The following is a 20091-nucleotide window of genomic DNA, read 5'->3' as shown; positions in this document are numbered from 1 at the left end:
CATCACCAACCGCCCCCAGCTTCACGTCCATAACTTTAGTGTGGTTTTTTTTTTTTAAGTACCAACTCCTGCGCAACTTCGGGAATTGGCATTTTAAACCGCAAAATGTTCGCAAAGAAAAATCTTTGCCCGTTGCCTCGAGTACACACAACTACAGTGAAGAAAAAAAAAATAGGGGCGAGTGCACTGGAATGTTCAGAAAACAAAGAAACCGAACTGCAAACACCTGGAAAACTTGCTTCAGAAACTGATTTTGAAATATTCAGTCACTGAGGAGGCCAAAATAAAAATTATTTTTTATTTAACAGGTACAGCGCACAGAATTCTTAATAGCAGCTAGCATTTTGTACTGGACTTACCAAGAGGAATTAAACCCCTTAGAAAATGAAATGTTACCTACCTTCCCCCCAAGGACTCTTGAAAGCAGAATTAGCAAAACACTAGGACACATTCAAGACCAGAAATCATACGCTTGAAACAAGTACAACTCTAAGGCGAGCAAATTGTTAAGAGCACTCCACCCTTAAAATTAAGTAGTCGCGTTTCAAATTATGTGCAAACAGGCTGTTTACATACCTCCTACCTCCCAAGAAAAGTAGCATTCAGCCCTTCTATATGAAAAAATTGGTGGCTCTTAAAAGAGCCTTTGGGTTTGAAGTGACGGTCCGAGACACTCTACTTGGAGCTGGTGTACTTGGTGACAGCCTTGGTGCCCTCGGAGACAGCGTGCTTGGCCAGCTCACCGGGCAGCAGCAGCCGCACGGCCGTCTGGATCTCCCGCGAGGTGATGGTGGAGCGCTTGTTGTAGTGCGCCAGGCGCGAGGCCTCGCCGGCGATGCGCTCGAAGATGTCGTTGACGAAGGAGTTCATGATGCCCATGGCCTTGGATGAGATGCCCGTGTCGGGGTGCACCTGCTTCAGCACCTTGTACACGTAGATCGAGTAGCTCTCCTTGCGGCTCTTCTTGCGCTTCTTGTCGCCCTTCTTCTGCGTCTTGGTCACCGCCTTCTTGGAGCCCTTCTTGGGCGCGGGGGCGGACTTGGCCGGCTCGGGCATAGCTGAAGCTGCGCGTTGGCTCTGTAGCACCGAAATGTCCGATAATGCGATTACTCCTATATTTATAGGAACCTTATGCAAATATCTGGCCTCAGCGATCAGCGCTTCTATTGGATAATGGACCCAGAGACGTCTACAATCGTACGAACAGCTTTGTAATTGGTCACTTTTACATCCCACGCTATTATTGGTTAATAATTCGAACGCTGTCAGCCAATCACATTGAGTCCTTTCAATCCCTCAGTTCGGTGGCCAAGCTCGTTCTTGCTGTCGGGCCTCGCCCTGCCCCCGGGGTCACCTCGGAGCATCTGAGCTCCCGGGTCTCCTGAAGCTGCCTGCTCCGGTGGATTTTTACGTACAAAATGCAGTTATCAGCAATTACTCTAGAAAAGAAAAACAAAACAAAACAAAACCCAAACCTAGAGAAAATTGTAAAGGGTTTTGCTACTCTTTTTTTCCTTCCAAGAAATATACCTGCATACCTTATGTAATAGCCTGCATTTGTAACAGCCACCAGTTAAATGTAAAAGCGAAAAAATATAATCAGAATACATATAGAGGATCTGGAATACGAAGCATTGTTAATATTGTTTGAATAATTTCTCTGTCCCACAGACCGTGGCTTGTTTTTCAGGACTTTAAATGAGATGGAAGTTCTGATTTAATTTGTATCTTCAAAGAACTTAGACTTCTTTTGAGATGAAATAAATGTTGGATGAATGTGTTTAAGGCAAACCCAAGATAATCCTAGTGGATTTTAAATTGCATTTTGAATTTATCATCAATCAGAAGTTGAAGCTGTTTTAATATTAATTTGACTTGTGCAAGAAGAAAATACAATCTGTAATCAACTGAAACAATTTAACACCATTAAGAGTTCTGATGTACTGGCATTTACTTTTTTTTATTAAAATACTGTATGGTGACATTAGAAAATACAATTATAGACTCATTCATCAACAAATTGGAGCACTAAAATACACTTTTAAAGGGTTCAACTTCATTTGTGGTTGAATGAAGCTAGGATTGGGTAAGTTGGTATCAAATAGCCAGTGCTATAATGATGCTATTTCCTTTTGGAACGTGTTGTGGTTTAACTAGGTACCACACAGCTGCTTGCTCACTGCAGAAGGATAGGGAGAAGAATTGGGAAGGACTGTAAAACTCAAGCATTGCGATAAGAACAATTTAATAATTGAAATAAAACAAAACAAAACAAACCAGCATAATAATTAAAAAAAATCTAATGAGAAGGAGGGAGAAGGGGAGAGGAACAAAATCCGAAAGTAAGGAAGAAAAGAAAAGAAGCGATGTACAACACACTGCTGACCAATGTGCAGCCAGTAGCGATTGACCGATCCTGGCTTATATATTGAGCATGACATTCTATGGTATTGGACTAGCCCTTTGGCTAGTTTGAGTCAGCTGTCCTGGCTGTGTCCCCTCCCAGTTTCTTGTGCCCTGTCCAACCTTCTTCTTGGCAAGGCCTGAGAAACAACAAAGTCCTTAACTTAGTATAAACATTACCTAGCAACATCTAAAACCATGTGTTACCCACATAGTTCTCACACCATATCCAAAACACAGCACTGCACCAGCTACTAAGAAGAAAATTAACTCTGTCCCAGCTGAAACCAGGAGAGAACCCTTAAGGGCCATTCAAAGTCTAGACTTTTTTGGTATCAGAGGAGACAGACAGTATGGGGCCTATACAAGAAACCTACCTGGCACAGGTAAATGTAGTTTAAGGTAGGTAACACTGCTAAAACCAAACCAAAACTAATTGTTAGAAAGAGATTCTGGATACCAGCACAAGCAATAAAAAGACCTATCACCTCACCAGGCTGATTATACTTCTGCTTTTTCTTTTTTTTCCCCTTTTCTTCTCGTGTCACACACACACCCCACCCCCCTTTACCCTGCTGGGCAGAATTCTGGATTCACAAAGATTTCCAGCCTACATACAAAATAGTGCTGTCTCAACAAAGGGAACCAGGCAAGGAAAGGGTGGGACCTTTCTCTTTCCTAGCCAGTAAGGCTGGCTTGCAAATGCTTCTCTTGTGCTCAACAACTCTACTGGAGAGACAAAGGCAGCCACCTGTGCCGAGCAACTTCATCATGCTGCCTCTGTGATGCTGTGGATCTCTGGTTTAATGTCTGTTGCCCCTCCACCACCCTTGCTCCTCCTCATCAGGAACAGCAATGGGATAGATGCTCATCCATCTCTGTTTGCTCTGCTTCCCCCACAGCTGTCTTCAGCAGCTCAATCTAGCTTGGAGAAAATCTGGTAAGACAGAAGGGAGCTCTTTCTGCCTTTTCAAGAGAAGAAAAGTAGTTCTCTCTTTTTCAGTAAAGCGAGAAGAGAAGCCAATGTGGCCCATCTTTACACATTTAACTCTTTACACTGTGAACCTGATTACCTTTTTTTGTCATAAACATTACCTGGAAAAGCAGTTCACTGAGAACACCTCTGCCTGGTAACAGGACTTCTGATGAACACCTGTGAAAGTCCATGATTTGACATGCCCCTTGGGGGACAGTGTGGTGTAGGATCACCAGTTCTCTCTCCACAATAGCAGACAAAGGCTGTTGCTCTTGTTACACTGCTCTGAAAGACAAAATGTAGAATAACAAAGGGCAATATCAGCAATGTAAAGTACATAGGTCCAGAAAGCAGAGGCATTAAAAATGCAGCACCTCTCCTCCCAAAAAAACCAAAACCACTTGTGCAAACACCCTCCTCCCCATGTTAATCCTTTTAAATCTGTTGATCATTTCCAACAAGAATGGCAGTTGATCCAAGTCTCACAGATTCTCAGTTCCAGTAAGTTTTCTAAAGATCAGCTACAGAGTAGAAAGAAATCCAGGTTAGAACTCCCAGTGAGGAAAAGTAGTTACTTGTGAACTGGACAACTACTGCTTTGTTTTAGCCTTCCAGCTAAAAAAATCTGTTAAACCAAAATATCTCAGTAATAACTAAATGCCAGTCGTTCCCGGTATAGTGTGGTGGTGTGTGCTGCCTTCACAAAGAGATACAGCTGGACAGTACGGAAGGCAAAATAACTGGGGATGGGAGTAGGAAGAAGGTTAGAAGGTATTCTTGGAAATTAGAGTTCTTGGAAAGGAATGATTGTGGAAACCTTATCAGCGATGGCAGAAGAGCTGAGTTTAGTGCACTGTTTAGACAGGATATATGTAAAAGAAATCTAGACATACATATTTCTCTCAGAAGTCTAAAAAAACATGTTCACTAAAGGAAACGGATGGGAACTTGTTAACATCCAGTCACCCATCATCCATTCCACTTCAGTAACAATGGATTTTCTAGTGACTGACCAAAGGTTGGGAGCATCCATAAGAAATAATCCTTCAGAGTGAGGAAACCTAAGTCTGATAGGATGGAACAAAAAAGGCTTCAAGAACAGCCCTAGAACAGTTCAAGGACGTCAGTGTTGGAAGGAGTCACCAGCATACTGCATATTACCAAACAGTATGAACAAACAGGAGTAACTGCTCCAGCTTGAAGTTTTTAGGGGGCAATGAGAACACATAAAGGCAAAGCTGCTGTCAGTGTTTTGCTACTACATCTCCTGGGTGAGCTCTGCACAGATTTTTCTGGAAAATGCTCCTTCTTATTCTGAAATCTTGAGTCAGAAAGACAATTCTTTTACATCTGTACTTGTTGCCTAAATGGGCTTCAAGAAAAAAAAAGGATTTTTTGAGTAGTATCTTAACTTTAATTATCCCACGTTCTGAAGCCTCTTCAGCCAGAAACGCTAGAGAACCAGTTGTCTGATGAAGTCAGAAACCTGTATATTATCTTGGGCTTACAGAGTACACCATGCCAATGCCAAAAGCTTATAAAAAAACCCAACAAAAAACATTTAACAAAGCAAACAAGCAAAGACAAAGAAATAGACTTTTAAGCACAGTAGGATAACTGCTGGAGATTCAGACTGGTGTCTGAATGTTACTTTGTTTTAGTCTGGTGTATTCCACACAGAGGAATACAGAGAAAAGAACCAAGGAGAAGTCCAAGACAAAGTTACAGAACAACTAGAGCATCAACAGAAGACACTTTGTACATAGCCTTAGGAATTATTATAAATATATTGATGATGAGGCAGAACTGTCTAGTCATTGTGGTTATTCTGGAAAATTTCTAAAGCACATGATGTGCCTTAGAATCACATTTGAGAAGTCAAGTTTTAAGGTTATGGGTAGTTACTGTAGACCTTTTAGTTGCTGAGATTGCAATATTAAACATAATTATGTTATATGCTGCATATCTTGGTGTCTATACCTGCAAGTTTTCTAGGTTGTTAATCGTTGAATGGTGCTATAATCAGAAGGCCTTATTATTACTTAGAGTAACAGTCAATATGTGGGTCACATTTCTACAGGATAAAATAACTACTGGAAAAGCCACAAGGTAAAAGGAAAGGATAAAGGAGAGACAGGAAGTTGCCATGCATTTCCCAAAACATTTGGACACTTGAGATGACTAAAAATGATTAAAATGATACCTACCATTTGTTAAAATGATGTGCCCCTGCTTATGAATGCAGCTGTAGAACTACAGTTAAAAATATCGTATGTTCAAAAAGTAAAACTACATAAAGAAAAACAGCAAAAGGAATACTTTACGTATCAATGAAGATTAAGTCAAAGAAAATTAACAAACACATGACATATCTTTGAAGGCAGAAGAAACAATTTACTTTTTGTCATGGGCACATTAAAGACACGAAAATCAGTTCCTGTCTCGGCACCTCAGTCCCATAAACACAAAAAAGTCATGTGATCGTTGTTTTAGACATAAGAAAAAAACCCAGAGTATGTCGTACCCACAAAAGAAAAAAAAAAAAAAGCTGATTAATAAATTAATTAATTTGGCTGTCGGTATAGAAGGGTGGATTTACGCAAACACCGCGACAACCACAACGGCCGGGCCCTTTGTTGGAGCGCAGCGAAATGGCGGCGGCTCCGCGCGGGCGGGAAGCGGCGCTCCCGGCCCCGCCGCCCCCATTGGCTGGATTTTGCTGCAGACCCGCGGCCGGCGGGGCCCGGCTCCCCCGCCGCCGCCGAGCGCCGCAGCAACGGGACCGGGCAGCCGAGCGCAGGAGAGCGTTCCCCCGCCCGAAGATTCGCTCCCGCAGCGCCCAGGCCGAGCCGGCGGCGGGGTCGGCTGTTTCCCGGGGCCGGGGCCGGCACCTTGCCGCCCGCCCCGCCCCCTGCCGGGGGCGATGGCGCGAACGTCCCCGCCCGCAGGGGGAAGAACGCGGAGGAGAGCCCGCCCTTGGCCTGCCTCGTCGCAGTTCTCAACCAGGTCGGACTCCGGGCTATATAAGAGCGGCGCTGGCGGGTGTTTCCACCGCGAGTTGCTCACGTCGCGTAGGCAGTGATCATGTCTGGCAGAGGCAAGGGCGGGAAGGGGCTCGGCAAAGGGGGCGCCAAGCGCCACCGCAAGGTGCTGCGCGACAACATCCAGGGCATCACCAAGCCGGCCATCCGGCGCCTGGCGCGGCGCGGCGGCGTGAAGCGCATCTCGGGGCTCATCTACGAGGAGACGCGCGGCGTGCTGAAGGTCTTCCTGGAGAACGTGATCCGCGACGCCGTCACCTACACCGAGCACGCCAAGCGCAAGACGGTCACGGCCATGGACGTGGTGTACGCTCTCAAGCGCCAGGGGCGCACCCTCTACGGCTTCGGCGGCTAAACCTGGGGCTTGGCATAGGTTACGCTTTTAGAACACAAAGGCTCTTTTCAGAGCCACCCATGTCATCAGCAGAAGAGCCTTAATCGCTGTTGAAGATCAGATCTGTCGTGGTTTTACGGTCACGATAAAGTTCGGGGGGGAGGGTTGCCGGGTGTATGCCGAGCTTCTGCTGTGTTGCTGCCCGTACCGGGCCGTACGGCCCCATGTCTAGGGGTCCGGCTTACAGCCCCAAATGCTTAACAGGCCAATTTGGAATCGGTGACTGGCTATATCCCGATTGCCCTGTCCGATAACAATAGGGGGGAGCAGGCGGAGCTATAGTGCGTGACTGGAGGCTCTCTGGGCTCCACAGAAAAGCACGTTCGGCTCGTAAAGATGACTGCGTCCTTGGCGCTCCGCTCGCGCTCCTTCGGACAGGGTACATAGAAGGGACAGGCAGGCGATAAAAATCGGACGCCGGCGGCAAGCGCTACTGCGGCAGCCGCTCCCCGCTACCAGCTTCACCGCGACAGCCTGAAACGGGAAGCTCGTGAAATGGCGGCGGCGCGCGCTCTGCCATTCGGGGGCGGGACAGAGCGGGAAGGGGGGGGGGAGGGGAAGAGACCGTTAAGAGCGGCCGTAGCGCCCCGGGGGCTGCAGGGGAAAAGAAGCCGCGAGCCCTGTGCGGAAACGCCTTCCCTTAGTGCTCTCCTATTGCGGAAAGGCTGTTGGTCGGTCCCCTGGATACCAGTACCGACACGCACCCCCCCACGACCCTCCTTCCCCCAGCTTTAAACGGGGCACCTCAGAACCGCCAAATCACTGGTCTGGGCGGGCGGGGGGAAGGGTCCCACGCTACCGGCAGTCCGAACCTTCCCATCATCCCAGAAGCGGCGCTGCCTCAAGCACGGGAAAGCGCACTCGACAGCGGCTGCATATGCCTGCTCCCACAACCCCAGCGATACAGCTCTCTCCAGTGGCCGTGTGGCGGCTCTTAAAAGAGCCTTTCGGTTTGGTGATGGCAAGGCAGGAGCTTCAGGCCCGCTCGCCGCGGATGCGGCGGGCCAGCTGGATGTCCTTGGGCATGATGGTGACGCGCTTGGCGTGGATGGCGCACAGGTTGGTGTCCTCGAAGAGCCCCACCAGGTAGGCCTCGCTCGCCTCCTGCAGCGCCATCACGGCCGAGCTCTGGAAGCGCAGGTCGGTCTTGAAGTCCTGCGCGATCTCGCGCACCAGCCGCTGGAAGGGCAGCTTGCGGATTAGCAGCTCCGTCGACTTCTGGTAGCGCCGGATCTCGCGCAGCGCCACCGTGCCGGGCCGGTAGCGGTGCGGCTTCTTCACGCCGCCCGTGGCCGGCGCGCTCTTGCGGGCCGCCTTGGTGGCCAGCTGCTTGCGGGGCGCCTTCCCGCCCGTCGACTTACGCGCCGTCTGCTTCGTGCGCGCCATCTCTAAAGTCTTCTTCCTTACAGTACTACTAGAAGTAGCAATGTAAAACTCTTCCGGGCGGTCTGCGCTGACTCGTTTATATATGCGATCTCTGCTGGTTCATTGGCTGAGAGGAAGCGCCATTTGATTGGGCTAATTTGAAAATCCCGCGTTAACCCTTTGTATGCTAAACCCTGCTGTTTCAAGCACAAGCATAATCTTTTCATGTTCCTTTTCTTCGGAAACGACTTTCCCCCTTTTTAACGATTTCCCTTAATGTATTGCTCCCTTCATCAAATCAATTATGCTAATGTAATCGTAAAAGTAGCTTACTACTGACGATGGTTAAATATGAAACCTAAACACATTTTCTAGGTTTATCTGAAAGTTCATCTTTTTCTTACAGGTTTCCTTATATAAAACCTAATTATGCAAAAAGCCGCTCGCTTTTATTTTGCCGTACTAAATCATTTAGGGAGGTATTTCAGGAGGAATGGAGAGCTTTAATTGCAATCCAAAAGTAGAACTCCCATATTAGTGTGAGTTTTTAGCAGCTAAAATAGTGTACAGTATTACATCGTATACTTGTATCATGGAGTTTGCAAGCACAATTGAGAGTTTTAAACAATTGAGAGAAAAAAACAGGGTTAGTAAATAATAGATAAAACTCCAAATTTTATATGAAAAAAATAAATAAAAGAGCGACTGCACCCCTTAGGTGAGGGCTCGGACTTTGGGCGTCTTCAACTGCCTCCGAGGTGACGCAATTAAATTCTTCCCGGTTTTGACCAATCACAAGTGGGAAGGCGGGGCCCGACCGCTATAAATAGGAGTCGCAAATGCGCTCGGAGTTAACCGCGAGACGGTAGGTGCGTGATCTGCAATGGCCCGCACAAAGCAGACGGCGCGTAAGTCGACGGGCGGGAAGGCGCCCCGCAAGCAGCTGGCCACCAAGGCGGCCCGCAAGAGCGCGCCGGCCACGGGCGGCGTGAAGAAGCCGCACCGCTACCGGCCCGGCACGGTGGCGCTGCGCGAGATCCGGCGCTACCAGAAGTCGACGGAGCTGCTGATCCGCAAGCTGCCCTTCCAGCGGCTGGTGCGCGAGATCGCGCAGGACTTCAAGACCGACCTGCGCTTCCAGAGCTCGGCCGTGATGGCGCTGCAGGAGGCGAGCGAGGCCTACCTGGTGGGGCTCTTCGAGGACACCAACCTGTGCGCCATCCACGCCAAGCGCGTCACCATCATGCCCAAGGACATCCAGCTGGCCCGCCGCATCCGCGGCGAGCGGGCCTGAGGCTCCTGCCTTGCCATCACCAAACCGAAAGGCTCTTTTAAGAGCCGCCACACGGCCACTGGAGAGAGCTGTATCGCTGGGGTTGTGGGAGCAGGCATATGCAGCCGCTGTCGAGTGCGCTTTCCCGTGCTTGAGGCAGCGCCGCTTCTGGGATGATGGGAAGGTTCGGACTGCCGGTAGCGTGGGACCCTTCCCCCCGCCCGCCCAGACCAGTGATTTGGCGGTTCTGAGGTGCCCCGTTTAAAGCTGGGGGAAGGAGGGTCGTGGGGGGGTGCGTGTCGGTACTGGTATCCAGGGGACCGACCAACAGCCTTTCCGCAATAGGAGAGCACTAAGGGAAGGCGTTTCCGCACAGGGCTCGCGGCTTCTTTTCCCCTGCAGCCCCCGGGGCGCTACGGCCGCTCTTAACGGTCTCTTCCCCTCCCCCCCCCTTCCCGCTCTGTCCCGCCCCCGAATGGCAGAGCGCGCGCCGCCGCCATTTCACGAGCTTCCCGTTTCAGGCTGTCGCGGTGAAGCTGGTAGCGGGGAGCGGCTGCCGCAGTAGCGCTTGCCGCCGGCGTCCGATTTTTATCGCCTGCCTGTCCCTTCTATGTACCCTGTCCGAAGGAGCGCGAGCGGAGCGCCAAGGACGCAGTCATCTTTACGAGCCGAACGTGCTTTTCTGTGGAGCCCAGAGGGCCTCAAGTCACGCACTAGCTCCGCCTGCTCCCCCCTATTGTTATCGGACAGGGCAATCGGGATATAGCCAGTCACCGATTCCAAATTGGCCTGTTAAGCATTTGGGGCTGTAAGCCGGACCCCTAGACATGGGGCCGTACGGCCCGGTACGGGCAGCAACACAGCAGAAGCTCGGCATACACCCGGCAACCCTCCCCCTCGAACTTTATCGTGACCGTAAAACCACGACAGATCTGATCTTCAACAGCGATTAAGGCTCTTCTGCTGATGACATGGGTGGCTCTGAAAAGAGCCTTTGTGTTCTAAAAGCGTAACCTATGCCAAGCCCCAGGTTTAGCCGCCGAAGCCGTAGAGGGTGCGCCCCTGGCGCTTGAGAGCGTACACCACGTCCATGGCCGTGACCGTCTTGCGCTTGGCGTGCTCGGTGTAGGTGACGGCGTCGCGGATCACGTTCTCCAGGAAGACCTTCAGCACGCCGCGCGTCTCCTCGTAGATGAGCCCCGAGATGCGCTTCACGCCGCCGCGCCGCGCCAGGCGCCGGATGGCCGGCTTGGTGATGCCCTGGATGTTGTCGCGCAGCACCTTGCGGTGGCGCTTGGCGCCCCCTTTGCCGAGCCCCTTCCCGCCCTTGCCTCTGCCAGACATGATCACTTCCTACGCGACGTGAGCAACTCGCGGTGGAAACACCCGCCAGCGCCGCTCTTATATAGCCCGGAGTCCGACCTGGTTGAGAACTGCGACGAGGCAGGCCAAGGGCGGGCTCTCCTCCGCGTTCTTCCCCCTGCGGGCGGGGACGTTCGCGCCATCGCCCCCGGCAGGGGGCGGGGCGGGCGGCAAGGTGCCGGCCCCGGCCCCGGGAAACAGCCGACCCCCGCCGCCGGCTCGGCCTGGGCGCTGCGGGAGCGAATCTTCGGGCGGGGGAACGCTCTCCTGCGCTCGGCTGCCCGGTCCCGTTGCTGCGGCGCTCGGCGGCGGCGGGGGAGCCGGGCCCCGCCGGCCGCGGGTCTGCAGCAAAATCCAGCCAATGGGGGCGGCGGGGCCGGGAGCGCCGCTTCCCGCCCGCGCGGAGCCGCCGCCATTTCGCTGCGCTCCAACAAAGGGCCCGGCCGGGTAGGTGGGGACCTGGACGTCGCGGTTGTAGCGGTGTGGTGAATCGATGTTGTCGATTTGGGGATGATCACTGTGCGCAACGTTGCCCGCGGAATATTTTTGCAATACCTTTGGGGTCTGTAACGGTTCCGGTGTTCCGGGATAGCAGCATTTTTTCAGGAGTAGATATAGGGGCGCCGTTCGCGCCACGAGCGCACTGCGCGGGAGCTGCTGCAGTGACTCCTGGAGGCACGACCGGTATAGAAAGCCCTTAAACTTTGGGTGCCCGTACACGCAGTTTTACTTTTCCTGACCTAGTATTTAATTTTTTCCGCGAATATGTATTTAACGTATTTTTATTTTGTTTTTGAAGCATCATCTTATAAATGCTTTTCCAGATATTTATTATTTACCATCTTTTTGGTTTTTTGTTGTCGTTTTGTCCCTGGGTAACTTTCATGTAATACACAGGTTTTAGAATTTGTTTGATTGCAAAGGTATTTGTCATTTTGTTTGATCTTCCCCATCTTTTCCTTGTTTCCTGGTAGGTCCCCATTACTAGATGCTTCCTGATCATAAAATTTTTTTGCTTGGTAATTTCACAGCCCTCTCCATTTGAGCTGTAACTTTGCTCCCCCCCTCCCCCCCCCCCCCCCCCATTTGTTCTTTTATTCCAAGAAAAAGGGATGAATTTTTCTCCGTGTTTGGGGCTTCTAGGGTTTGGGTTTTTTGATATTTTTTTTTCTATCTCTCTGTAGTCTTCTACTATGTATGTTATTCAATTCAGTTTTTTTGGCAACCATTTTAATAAGCCTGTTTCCATGTGTAGATAGCCAGCTTTGTTGTGTTTATCAGCCTTTATGAATATGACCCGGCAGTTCAACAGTAATAGCAAAGATGTATTTATCTTTGCAAATCAACCCTAACAGCGGTGTTGGCAGAGATGAACCTCCTCAGTTTATATTAGAATCATTGTGTCTTTGCACACTAGTTATGAGTTCACAGACTGACTGAGAAAAAAAGAATTGATATGGAGCCTTTTTTTCTCCCCCATTTATTGGTTACAGCATAAATAGAATACAAGAGAGCTCAGTAACGCTTCTGCATAACTATAAAGTACATTCTTCCCTCTCTGTTACTTCTCTCAGTACTTAATATAATACACCTTTTCCCTGAGAGGGAATAGTGTGTTTTCCCCTCTATTTGTCTAGATTCAAAGAACCTCTTTTGTTCTCCTTGGGACTGCTGAAATAATTATTTTTTCTTTCTCATCTGGCATATTTATTTTTAATCATGCATTATTTGCACTTTTTTATAGCCTTGCCTTCGATTCACTTAATGACTTCAAATGCGTAAGTGTTAATGTTCTAGATTATCCACTTAATTCTCTTTTTGTGGTTTAGTGGGAACAGGTATTCTTGCCTTGCAAGTTCCCCTATTCACCTCCTGTGCCTAGTGTTGATTGGCACTTTGTCAAAAAGTTTCAGTCTCCTTTAGCATCCATTTCTTGCTTCTTTTTAGTTCACTGGATCTCTGTTTGTAGCATTTATTTTGCACTTAAAATTTTGGCACAAAATTTAACTTTTGCTTATTTTTCATCATACTTCCTTGATTCTCTCTTTATTAGACTTACTTAAATAAACAACTTTTCATCCTTACCCAGGGTCCATTACTCCTGAAGAGTGACAACCCAGCTGCAGAACTGAAGCAGCTGCCAATGTAGCTTGTTCCTGAGATAAGCAATAACTTAGCTTCAAAAGGGATAAAACCCACAGATTTTCTAACGCATGATTATGACCAATTTCACACTGGATTTCTGTAGGTGCCATAGCAATGTACAAACATATGTTGCTACATTACAGTGTGCTTGAGTTATTTGAGGAAATATTATTCTAGATATCACAATTGTGAAATATAGGTTATGTTTACCCAGTTTTATCTTTTCCACACCAAACAACAGACAGTTTAATTTTAGCATAATATATGTGTGGTGTCTTTCTAAACTTTTCACTGGCAGCTGCAGGTATAAAGTAACAGTGTGTATATTCTTGAAATGTTGGGGCGCTCCTGAAAATAGACAAAACTAAACCAAAAGGAGGGGCATACATCCTGTTTACAGGGCTCAAACCTTTCAATGTTCTGGAAAAGAAGGAAGGAGCTCTGCGCAATCTGCATTGACTAAATCTTGGAGTAACACTTCCATTTCCTAATATGACATTTTGGTCTCATTTTATGGCTAGTGTTCATTCGTCACTCCTGGTGGTTCATTTACATGAATTCTTGACCGAGAACCAGCCAAGTGAGTATATGAATTACCCATTAATTTTATTGATTTTTACATTTCAGCTTTTCTCATTAATTAAGACAGTATGGGGAGGGGGAAAGTTCTGTTTCCCTCTTTCTGATGAGGCATTAGTTGAAAGAGCCTTGAGCTGTTTCCCATGGTGTGGGAAGGCAGCCAGGGCACAATGGACTGAAGGAGCAGGTTGGGTGAGGGCAGAAAGGAGTGAGAAAACTGTACTCCTCTTTCTACTCTAGGTACGTTGTAGCAGATCATAACGCTCCTGTCTTTCTCCATCATCTCTTAATCTCTCACCCTGTTATTCCTGCTAATACTCCTGGCCTTCCTAAGAGACAACCATCCCCTGAGGAAGCTGCTGAAATAATTAAATTCTAAAATCTGTTTTCTCTTCCGTGATCTACTTTTCCTTGAAGTTTTCAGGAAACCTGTTTTGTTGTTATCTGAAGGAGTCGCTGGTCTCTGAATAGATCTGCCAGCACATGTATTTTTGGGTCCTTAGGAGAATGAATATCAATTTACAAAGTCTCTGCGGTATGGTTGTTTTTTTTTAAAATTAGCTAAAAGTATTGTGATAGAAATGTTGCAATTTGGAGATATAGATCTGCCCCACATCCTAAAGCAGAAGCTTGTGCTAAACATGCTGGTTTACTTAAGTGAGACATTTGTGAGGGAAAGGAATTAAACCGCGTCATCTTCCTAGGGAAGTGTAAGTGTTCTCATAGCATAATCACATGAAAAGTAAAGTCCAGCTAAACACGGAGATGGATTTTTGCCTAGAATGACAACCAACATGATGAAAATATTACAGACACTGTCTAATTCCGTGGAAAAAAAAGCTTGTGATGCAGTGTACAGCAATATTATTACAGCATAAGCAAAATTAATGCTCTGTATATCCTACTCATATGGAGATTTCAACCTGTCAATCTCTGCCCAGGCCATCTGCAAGAAATAATACAGGCCCATCAACATGACTGGTTGTTATTCTCTCAATATAAAGGGGAATCCCACATTTTTCATGTGACAGCTTGATATGCCCCTAAATTATTGCTGGCATGTCTGAGTTTTGGTCAGCTTAGCCCTAGTTTTCATTCTCATTCACCTGGAATAACCTGATGGACCTGGCACCTGGGACAATGGCTCCCCATGGGTCTTTCTGCCCAGTGAACAGCAGGATTCCTTCTCAGGTTGCATTTGCCTCTGAACTCTACTTGCAACTTTGTACTGAAGGCAACAGCTGGTGCATCCAAAGACACTTTCCTCCAGTAGAAGCTATAAATCGGCATGGATCATGGCAGCTCATGCCCCAGAAACAGTGGGGTCCACCTCTGACAGAGCATTATAAACCTCACTGAACTCATATATGTACTTATTAATTACTGATGCTTAAAAGTGTTACCTTTTCATGCATTGATGTGTTTACGCAGTTACCTCCAGTAATGCTTGCTGGTTGTCCCCAGAATCACGGACAAGGGATAGCCCAGGATGAAAGCAAAAAAAAACCCAACCAAACAAACACGTAGGAGAAAGTTACAACGTCCTTTACAAGGACTATTTCCCTATTTCCCAACCCTTACCCCCCATTTTTCAGTGTATGGTAATGAAATAGTAATCTTATTAGTATTATCTTGATAATTGTTATCCTATGCTGCTGCTTTTCTGTATGATACTGTCGTTTTACACATCCAGCATGTTAAATGTGCTTGCATGCACACAAACACATTCAAGCATCTAGTATGATATTTTCTGTTGAAATGCCCACCCTAAAAGAGCCTTAGAGCTGCTCTGATGTGACTGCAACGTCCTTCAGCATTTAGCAGTGCGTGCACACACATTGAGTACCTAGGGCTAGCAACTAATGGAAACTTCACTACCTATAGAGACATGTGGACTTAGACTTCTGGGTCACAATGTAAGGTGGCAAACCCAACCATTCTTTTGTTGATGAACAAAACCTCTGTTTGCCTGATGTGCAACACTGATCTTCCTGTGACCTTTATAGCATGCACATCTTGGGCTTTCTAAACTTCAGTAGTTTTGGATGTCGTTAAATGAAAATAAACTTCAGCCTTCTCACTTATTCACTTTTTTAAACCATAGATTTTAGGTTCACTGCGTGTCCTCCTGCCCCTGATCCGTGAGTCAATCTTCAAACTGTCCCACCACCATCTTCTACGTTCACTTCAACCTCCAGGTTGATCCTAATAAAAAAATCCTCCCACATCTGAAAACAAATAAATAACTAAACAAACCATTTGTTCAATGCTCAGAAGCACTTCAGTGAAAACTGAATATCAACAATCACTAGATGAGGAACAGAGAGCAAAACAGAGGATATTGTATCTTTGTACCATTGTAGCATTTTGTGCAATAGTTGCACCTTGAGTGCTGTGCCCATTTCTGGCCTCCAAATAATAACAACTAAAAAAGATTTAGTGCAACTGGAAAAGAAGGTTTGAGAAAAGTGATAAAGATGATTTGAGGTCTGAAATGGATTTTCTAATAAGTATACTAGGACACTTTCAGAACAGAGAAAACTACTGGGTGAAGATGTTCTTGCTTATCTTTACTATTCACAAGGTTATTTGTTAAATGTATCAGACTTAGTTAGTTTGATAATTATATAGTTACCAACCAAAAGGTTACTGATGCCAGAAAGACTGCCTAAATATCATAGGCAGTTTCCTAAAGTAAACGGACTCCTTATCTCTATAGGCTTTTTCCAAATGAAAGAGAAGAGCTGAAGATGCAGAGTGACAGGGTGAGGAAGGAGCACCTCTCTCCTCAACAGAAACCAATTCTGGAGTGCACAGCTACTTGCATTACCGCAAACACTTCCTAACACTGGTGGTGAATAGTTTCCATCTCTTAAAGACTTCTAAACTGATTCCTAATGGCATGAACTGCCATTTAATTACCTACAGTTCCTCAGAGTCAGTTTTGGTTTTGTCATAAGGTCAAAAAACCCCAAACAGCAAACCCCAGCAAAACACTACTAAAATAAGGACTTCTAAAAGAAAGCTCCCATTTAAGTTTAGTTTTGTTTGTTTGTTTGTTGTTCCCCACCCCACCCCAGGCTTCCGAGTTACTAGCATCCTGTTTTGTGCAGGTATTTCCATGGTTCTCTCACAAACTACTTGGAGGGAAGGACTTGTTTTCTATTTAAAATCCCTCCCCAAATGTCAGGGGCAACATCATTCATACACAGAGTGCAGAGGCAAGAATTAATTGAATTTTTTAAGACCTGATATATAGAGATGCATGCTATCTGGAGAGGTTTGTCTGCATCAGCCTAGCTAGTATGGTAGTGTTGTTTCTGTACCGTGCAGTCACATGTCAAGTTTTCTAGGACAGAATGGACAACGGGACCAAAGCTCTAATGATCACAGATTCCTTCCTTACTGAAGCAGTTTATCATGCAGGGTCCGTTCCTCTCTCAGCAGCGAAGCCTGCAGAATCAAAATGGAAATCAAAGCTGGAAGTCATACCTCTCCTCATTTTTTTGTTTGTGGCTTGGTTTTGTTTTTGGTTTGTTGTTTTGGTTTTTTTAACCCTAGGCAGCAGCCACAGTATCAATAAAGCACAGTTAAAATAAGACCGACCGTGGATGCAAGAAGCACTGGAGATATTGACAGAACGCAGGCTGGTTTTACCAGCAGCCAGAGCGAGGTGCTCCCCATCTCACCGCGGTGTCATCCGGCAGATCCACCTGCCTTGCCTGCCACTTAACGACATGGAGAGGACTCGGTGGGGAGAGGGGTGGGGGTGGCAGAGAATGTAACCTGGGGGAGATAGAGGGGAAGGGAGGGAGAGGAGGAGGAGAAGGCAGAGGGGGAAGCCGCTTCCTGGGCACGATTGGTCAGGAATTGCTGCAGCTCGGGCGCAGCGGCCCCGCGCCTCCCCGCCTCGCTCCCCAGCCTCGGCTGGTGTACGGGGGCGGGGTGGGGGTGGGGTGGTGGAGCACCCCAGCCCGACCAACACCACCCCCCCACACCCCCCCCGTTACTCGGCTGTGCCACGGTAACGTTAGAGAGATTCTCAGAAGATTTAAAGAGAAAGATGGAAAAGCACTGAGCTACGTTTTACAGCAGTTTGCTTTGCTGTTAATACCAGGTATACTGGGAGCGTTTATTGTTACCTGCAAATGCAGATTTCTGTTGGATTTCTACAGCTATAGTGCAATTGGCTTTCAGATTTTCATTCAAGTTTCCTGAATGTCAGCATCAGTGCCTCTGAAATTATTGGACACAAGTGAGTTTCTTTCATATTTACCAAAGTCTAAATTGATCCTGTTCGGTGTCAGAGAAAAACACAATAGTATCAATACTTTTTTTTAAAAAAACCACTTCATTAATATCTAAGCAGGTTTGTTCTGAAGTCAATATGAAAAGTAAATTACTGATGATGTTACTCAAAAGGTTTCTATACATTACAACAGATTTATAAGATATTACTATTTTATTTTGGTTTGCTGTGTATGGTCACAGAAAGGTACTAAATGACTAAAAATCCAAGTGAAAAGATTTGAAAGTAATTTATGAAAAGACCTACAAATGTTTATAACCTTTCCATAGACTGCATTACATAAATGACCAAACAAGTTTTACAAAGAACAGCCCACAGCCTCATGGAGATACACTTCTGTTGACCTAGGCACATACACCAACTTGCCTACATTTTTGGTAAATATGGTAGCCTAAAGCAACTTCTCCTGAAAGGCAAGAGGAAAAATAATTAAAAAATAACATCACAGCTTCCTTTCAGACTGTAGAAGACTGCTTAGTATCAAGGGAGTTTGAACAATCTATTTATCCTGTCCACAATCAGGTCATTACTGAGCAGCCCAGCATAGCCTTTTTCAAGAAAAACGGGAATAAGAATTTTTGAAGGAAAATAATAATTTGAAGGCTTTTGCCATACACTACTGTCACTATAACAAAGTCAACAGGAAAGTGAACGTCCTTATATTACTTTACTTTTTTATTTGTCTGCACACTTGGGAATGCTTCTGTGGGAACTTCTGCTACCGAACATTGTCTTTTATTTAAATTGTATTTTATTTAAATTGTATTTTCTTGCACATTATCTTCTAGTGCTTTATAGAAAAGCAGAGAACTATTAAGTAACTGCAGGTTGAATAACATTCTTTGAGTGCAAGCTGTCTGAGAGATTGCACTACCTATGCTATAAGCCAGTACTTTAAAGCATAACAGTATATTTTGTGAGGACTTAAAGACCAAAAGTAATTTAGGTCATCTGTGACACTACACGTCTTTTCATGACTGCCAGCATCTGTGATGCACTCTTCTTAAATGTAAAGCCTTTCTCCTTTATGAGAATTTAGGCTGCCTGAACAGTTGGAAATAAATTTAGGAAGGAAACCAGATTAATTAGAAATCAATATGCAATGAAATAAAACATTTGTCCTTTTGAAGAGAAATTCTTTAACTCTTACCTGTCATGTAAGTAAATAAGTTATACGATCAGTTTCTTCTATTTTAAAATATACAAAACTTTTGTTTCACGATGGTATGCAGACAGATGTGTTCATTTATAACAAGCACAGTTACATGAGGTAGAATAACATATTGCCCTACTACATAAAATGTGAATGTGCTGATCAGGAGAAATAAAGATACGCAGTAATTGTAGGCAAATATTCCAGTCATAGTTTAGCTGAAGAAAAAGAGGATTTGGTATCCAGAACTCATCAGTTTTCCTGTACTAATAAAAACATACTAAAAAACATCTTGAAAATGCTGTTGGTGGCATAGGTAACAGAACATTAGTCATCAAATACTATAGAAGGAAACCGAGCTCATTACATGCACCGTCTCAAGGGGGAAACATGGCCAGAAAGGCAGAGAACAAAATGGTAAGATTAATGAATTGCAACTACTGAGCGTAACTAGTTTCTAGTGAAGATAATAAAGAAGAAAACAACCGAAGAAAAGAACTTTAGACTGTATTTTAATCTGCCTGTATCTCATTTGTAAATAAAGTTAAAATACTTGTGTTTTCAAGTGATTTTTCAATCAGTGGGGAAAACTCCTCCTTCCCTAATTTCCAAGAGAAACTGAACAGAGATACTTCCTTCTCAAGCAGTTCAGGGTCTGCATTGCTTTTGAAAAAAAGAGAAATGCTCCCTCTCCACACCGTGTTTTTGAGGACAAAAATAAAACCCAGAGGCTTCCGTTTCAAAACACGGGATTTTCAGATGGCCTAATCAGACCTTCTGCAAATCAGTCCTTTGCTGCAGACCCACGCAATCTCTTCCCCTATATCAACCAATAGAATATTATACTGCCTACGAGAAACTGAGATTATTAAGAAAAAAAAAAATCCTCAAGTGCTTTACACCTAGTTCTAGCTTCAAATTTCAGCGTAGTTACCAATAAGTTCCTGTAGCTGATACTGTTTCAAAATCCAGCTCTTAACGGTAGGTGATTAATACCTAATGCAATTTCATTCAGCAAGACACGGCCGATAACAGAAAAAAAATCCACTCCTCTCTGAGTATTTAGGGTCAAAGCAAAACAAAAACAACAC

The 20091-nt window shown here is 45.9% G+C and overlaps 4 protein-coding genes and 1 long non-coding RNA gene across 5 annotated transcripts; 2 read left to right on the top strand and 3 right to left on the bottom strand.

Moving 5' to 3' along the window:
• Positions 1-624: 624 nt before the first annotated feature.
• On the bottom strand, positions 625-1280 carry LOC121088841 (histone H2B 1/2/3/4/6). The gene has a single exon (XM_040595426.1). It carries the CDS (start codon positions 1054-1056, stop codon positions 676-678), a length of 381 nt encoding a protein of 126 aa, XP_040451360.1. The 5' UTR covers positions 1057-1280; the 3' UTR covers positions 625-675.
• Positions 1281-6429: 5149 nt separating this feature from the next.
• Positions 6430-6835, top strand: LOC121088836 (histone H4). The gene has a single exon (XM_040595423.1). The coding sequence runs from the start codon at positions 6464-6466 to the stop codon at positions 6773-6775; it is 312 nt and encodes a 103-aa protein (XP_040451357.1). The 5' UTR covers positions 6430-6463; the 3' UTR covers positions 6776-6835.
• Positions 6836-7746: 911 nt separating this feature from the next.
• Positions 7747-8244, bottom strand: LOC121088820 (histone H3). The gene has a single exon (XM_040595405.1). It carries the CDS (start codon positions 8198-8200, stop codon positions 7790-7792), a length of 411 nt encoding a protein of 136 aa, XP_040451339.1. The 5' UTR covers positions 8201-8244; the 3' UTR covers positions 7747-7789.
• A 2180-nt stretch (positions 8245-10424) lies between these two features.
• On the bottom strand, positions 10425-10798 carry LOC121088837 (histone H4). The gene has a single exon (XM_040595424.1). The coding sequence runs from the start codon at positions 10794-10796 to the stop codon at positions 10485-10487; it is 312 nt and encodes a 103-aa protein (XP_040451358.1). The 5' UTR covers positions 10797-10798; the 3' UTR covers positions 10425-10484.
• A 232-nt stretch (positions 10799-11030) lies between these two features.
• Positions 11031-19565, top strand: LOC121088842. Its single transcript, XR_005828038.1, has 2 exons — positions 11031-11261; positions 12559-19565. It is a non-coding gene; the product is annotated as an uncharacterized LOC121088842 (long non-coding RNA).
• The last annotated feature ends 526 nt before the right edge of the window (positions 19566-20091 follow it).

Source organism: Falco naumanni, chromosome 5, assembly GCF_017639655.2.
Source record: "Falco naumanni isolate bFalNau1 chromosome 5, bFalNau1.pat, whole genome shotgun sequence".
Lineage (NCBI taxonomy): Eukaryota > Metazoa > Chordata > Aves > Falconiformes > Falconidae > Falco > Falco naumanni.
Note: the sequence above shows the minus strand (reverse complement) of the source record. Positions and strands in the feature narration are given on the sequence as shown.

Bases quoted from the DNA above. Each gene is read 5' to 3' on its own strand.
- LOC121088820 (XM_040595405.1), bottom strand. From the start codon at position 8,200: ATGGCGCGCACGAAGCAGACGGCGCGTAAGTCGACGGGCGGGAAGGCG.
- LOC121088841 (XM_040595426.1), bottom strand. From the start codon at position 1,056: ATGCCCGAGCCGGCCAAGTCCGCCCCCGCGCCCAAGAAGGGCTCCAAG.
- LOC121088836 (XM_040595423.1), top strand. From the start codon at position 6,464: ATGTCTGGCAGAGGCAAGGGCGGGAAGGGGCTCGGCAAAGGGGGCGCC.
- LOC121088837 (XM_040595424.1), bottom strand. From the start codon at position 10,796: ATGTCTGGCAGAGGCAAGGGCGGGAAGGGGCTCGGCAAAGGGGGCGCC.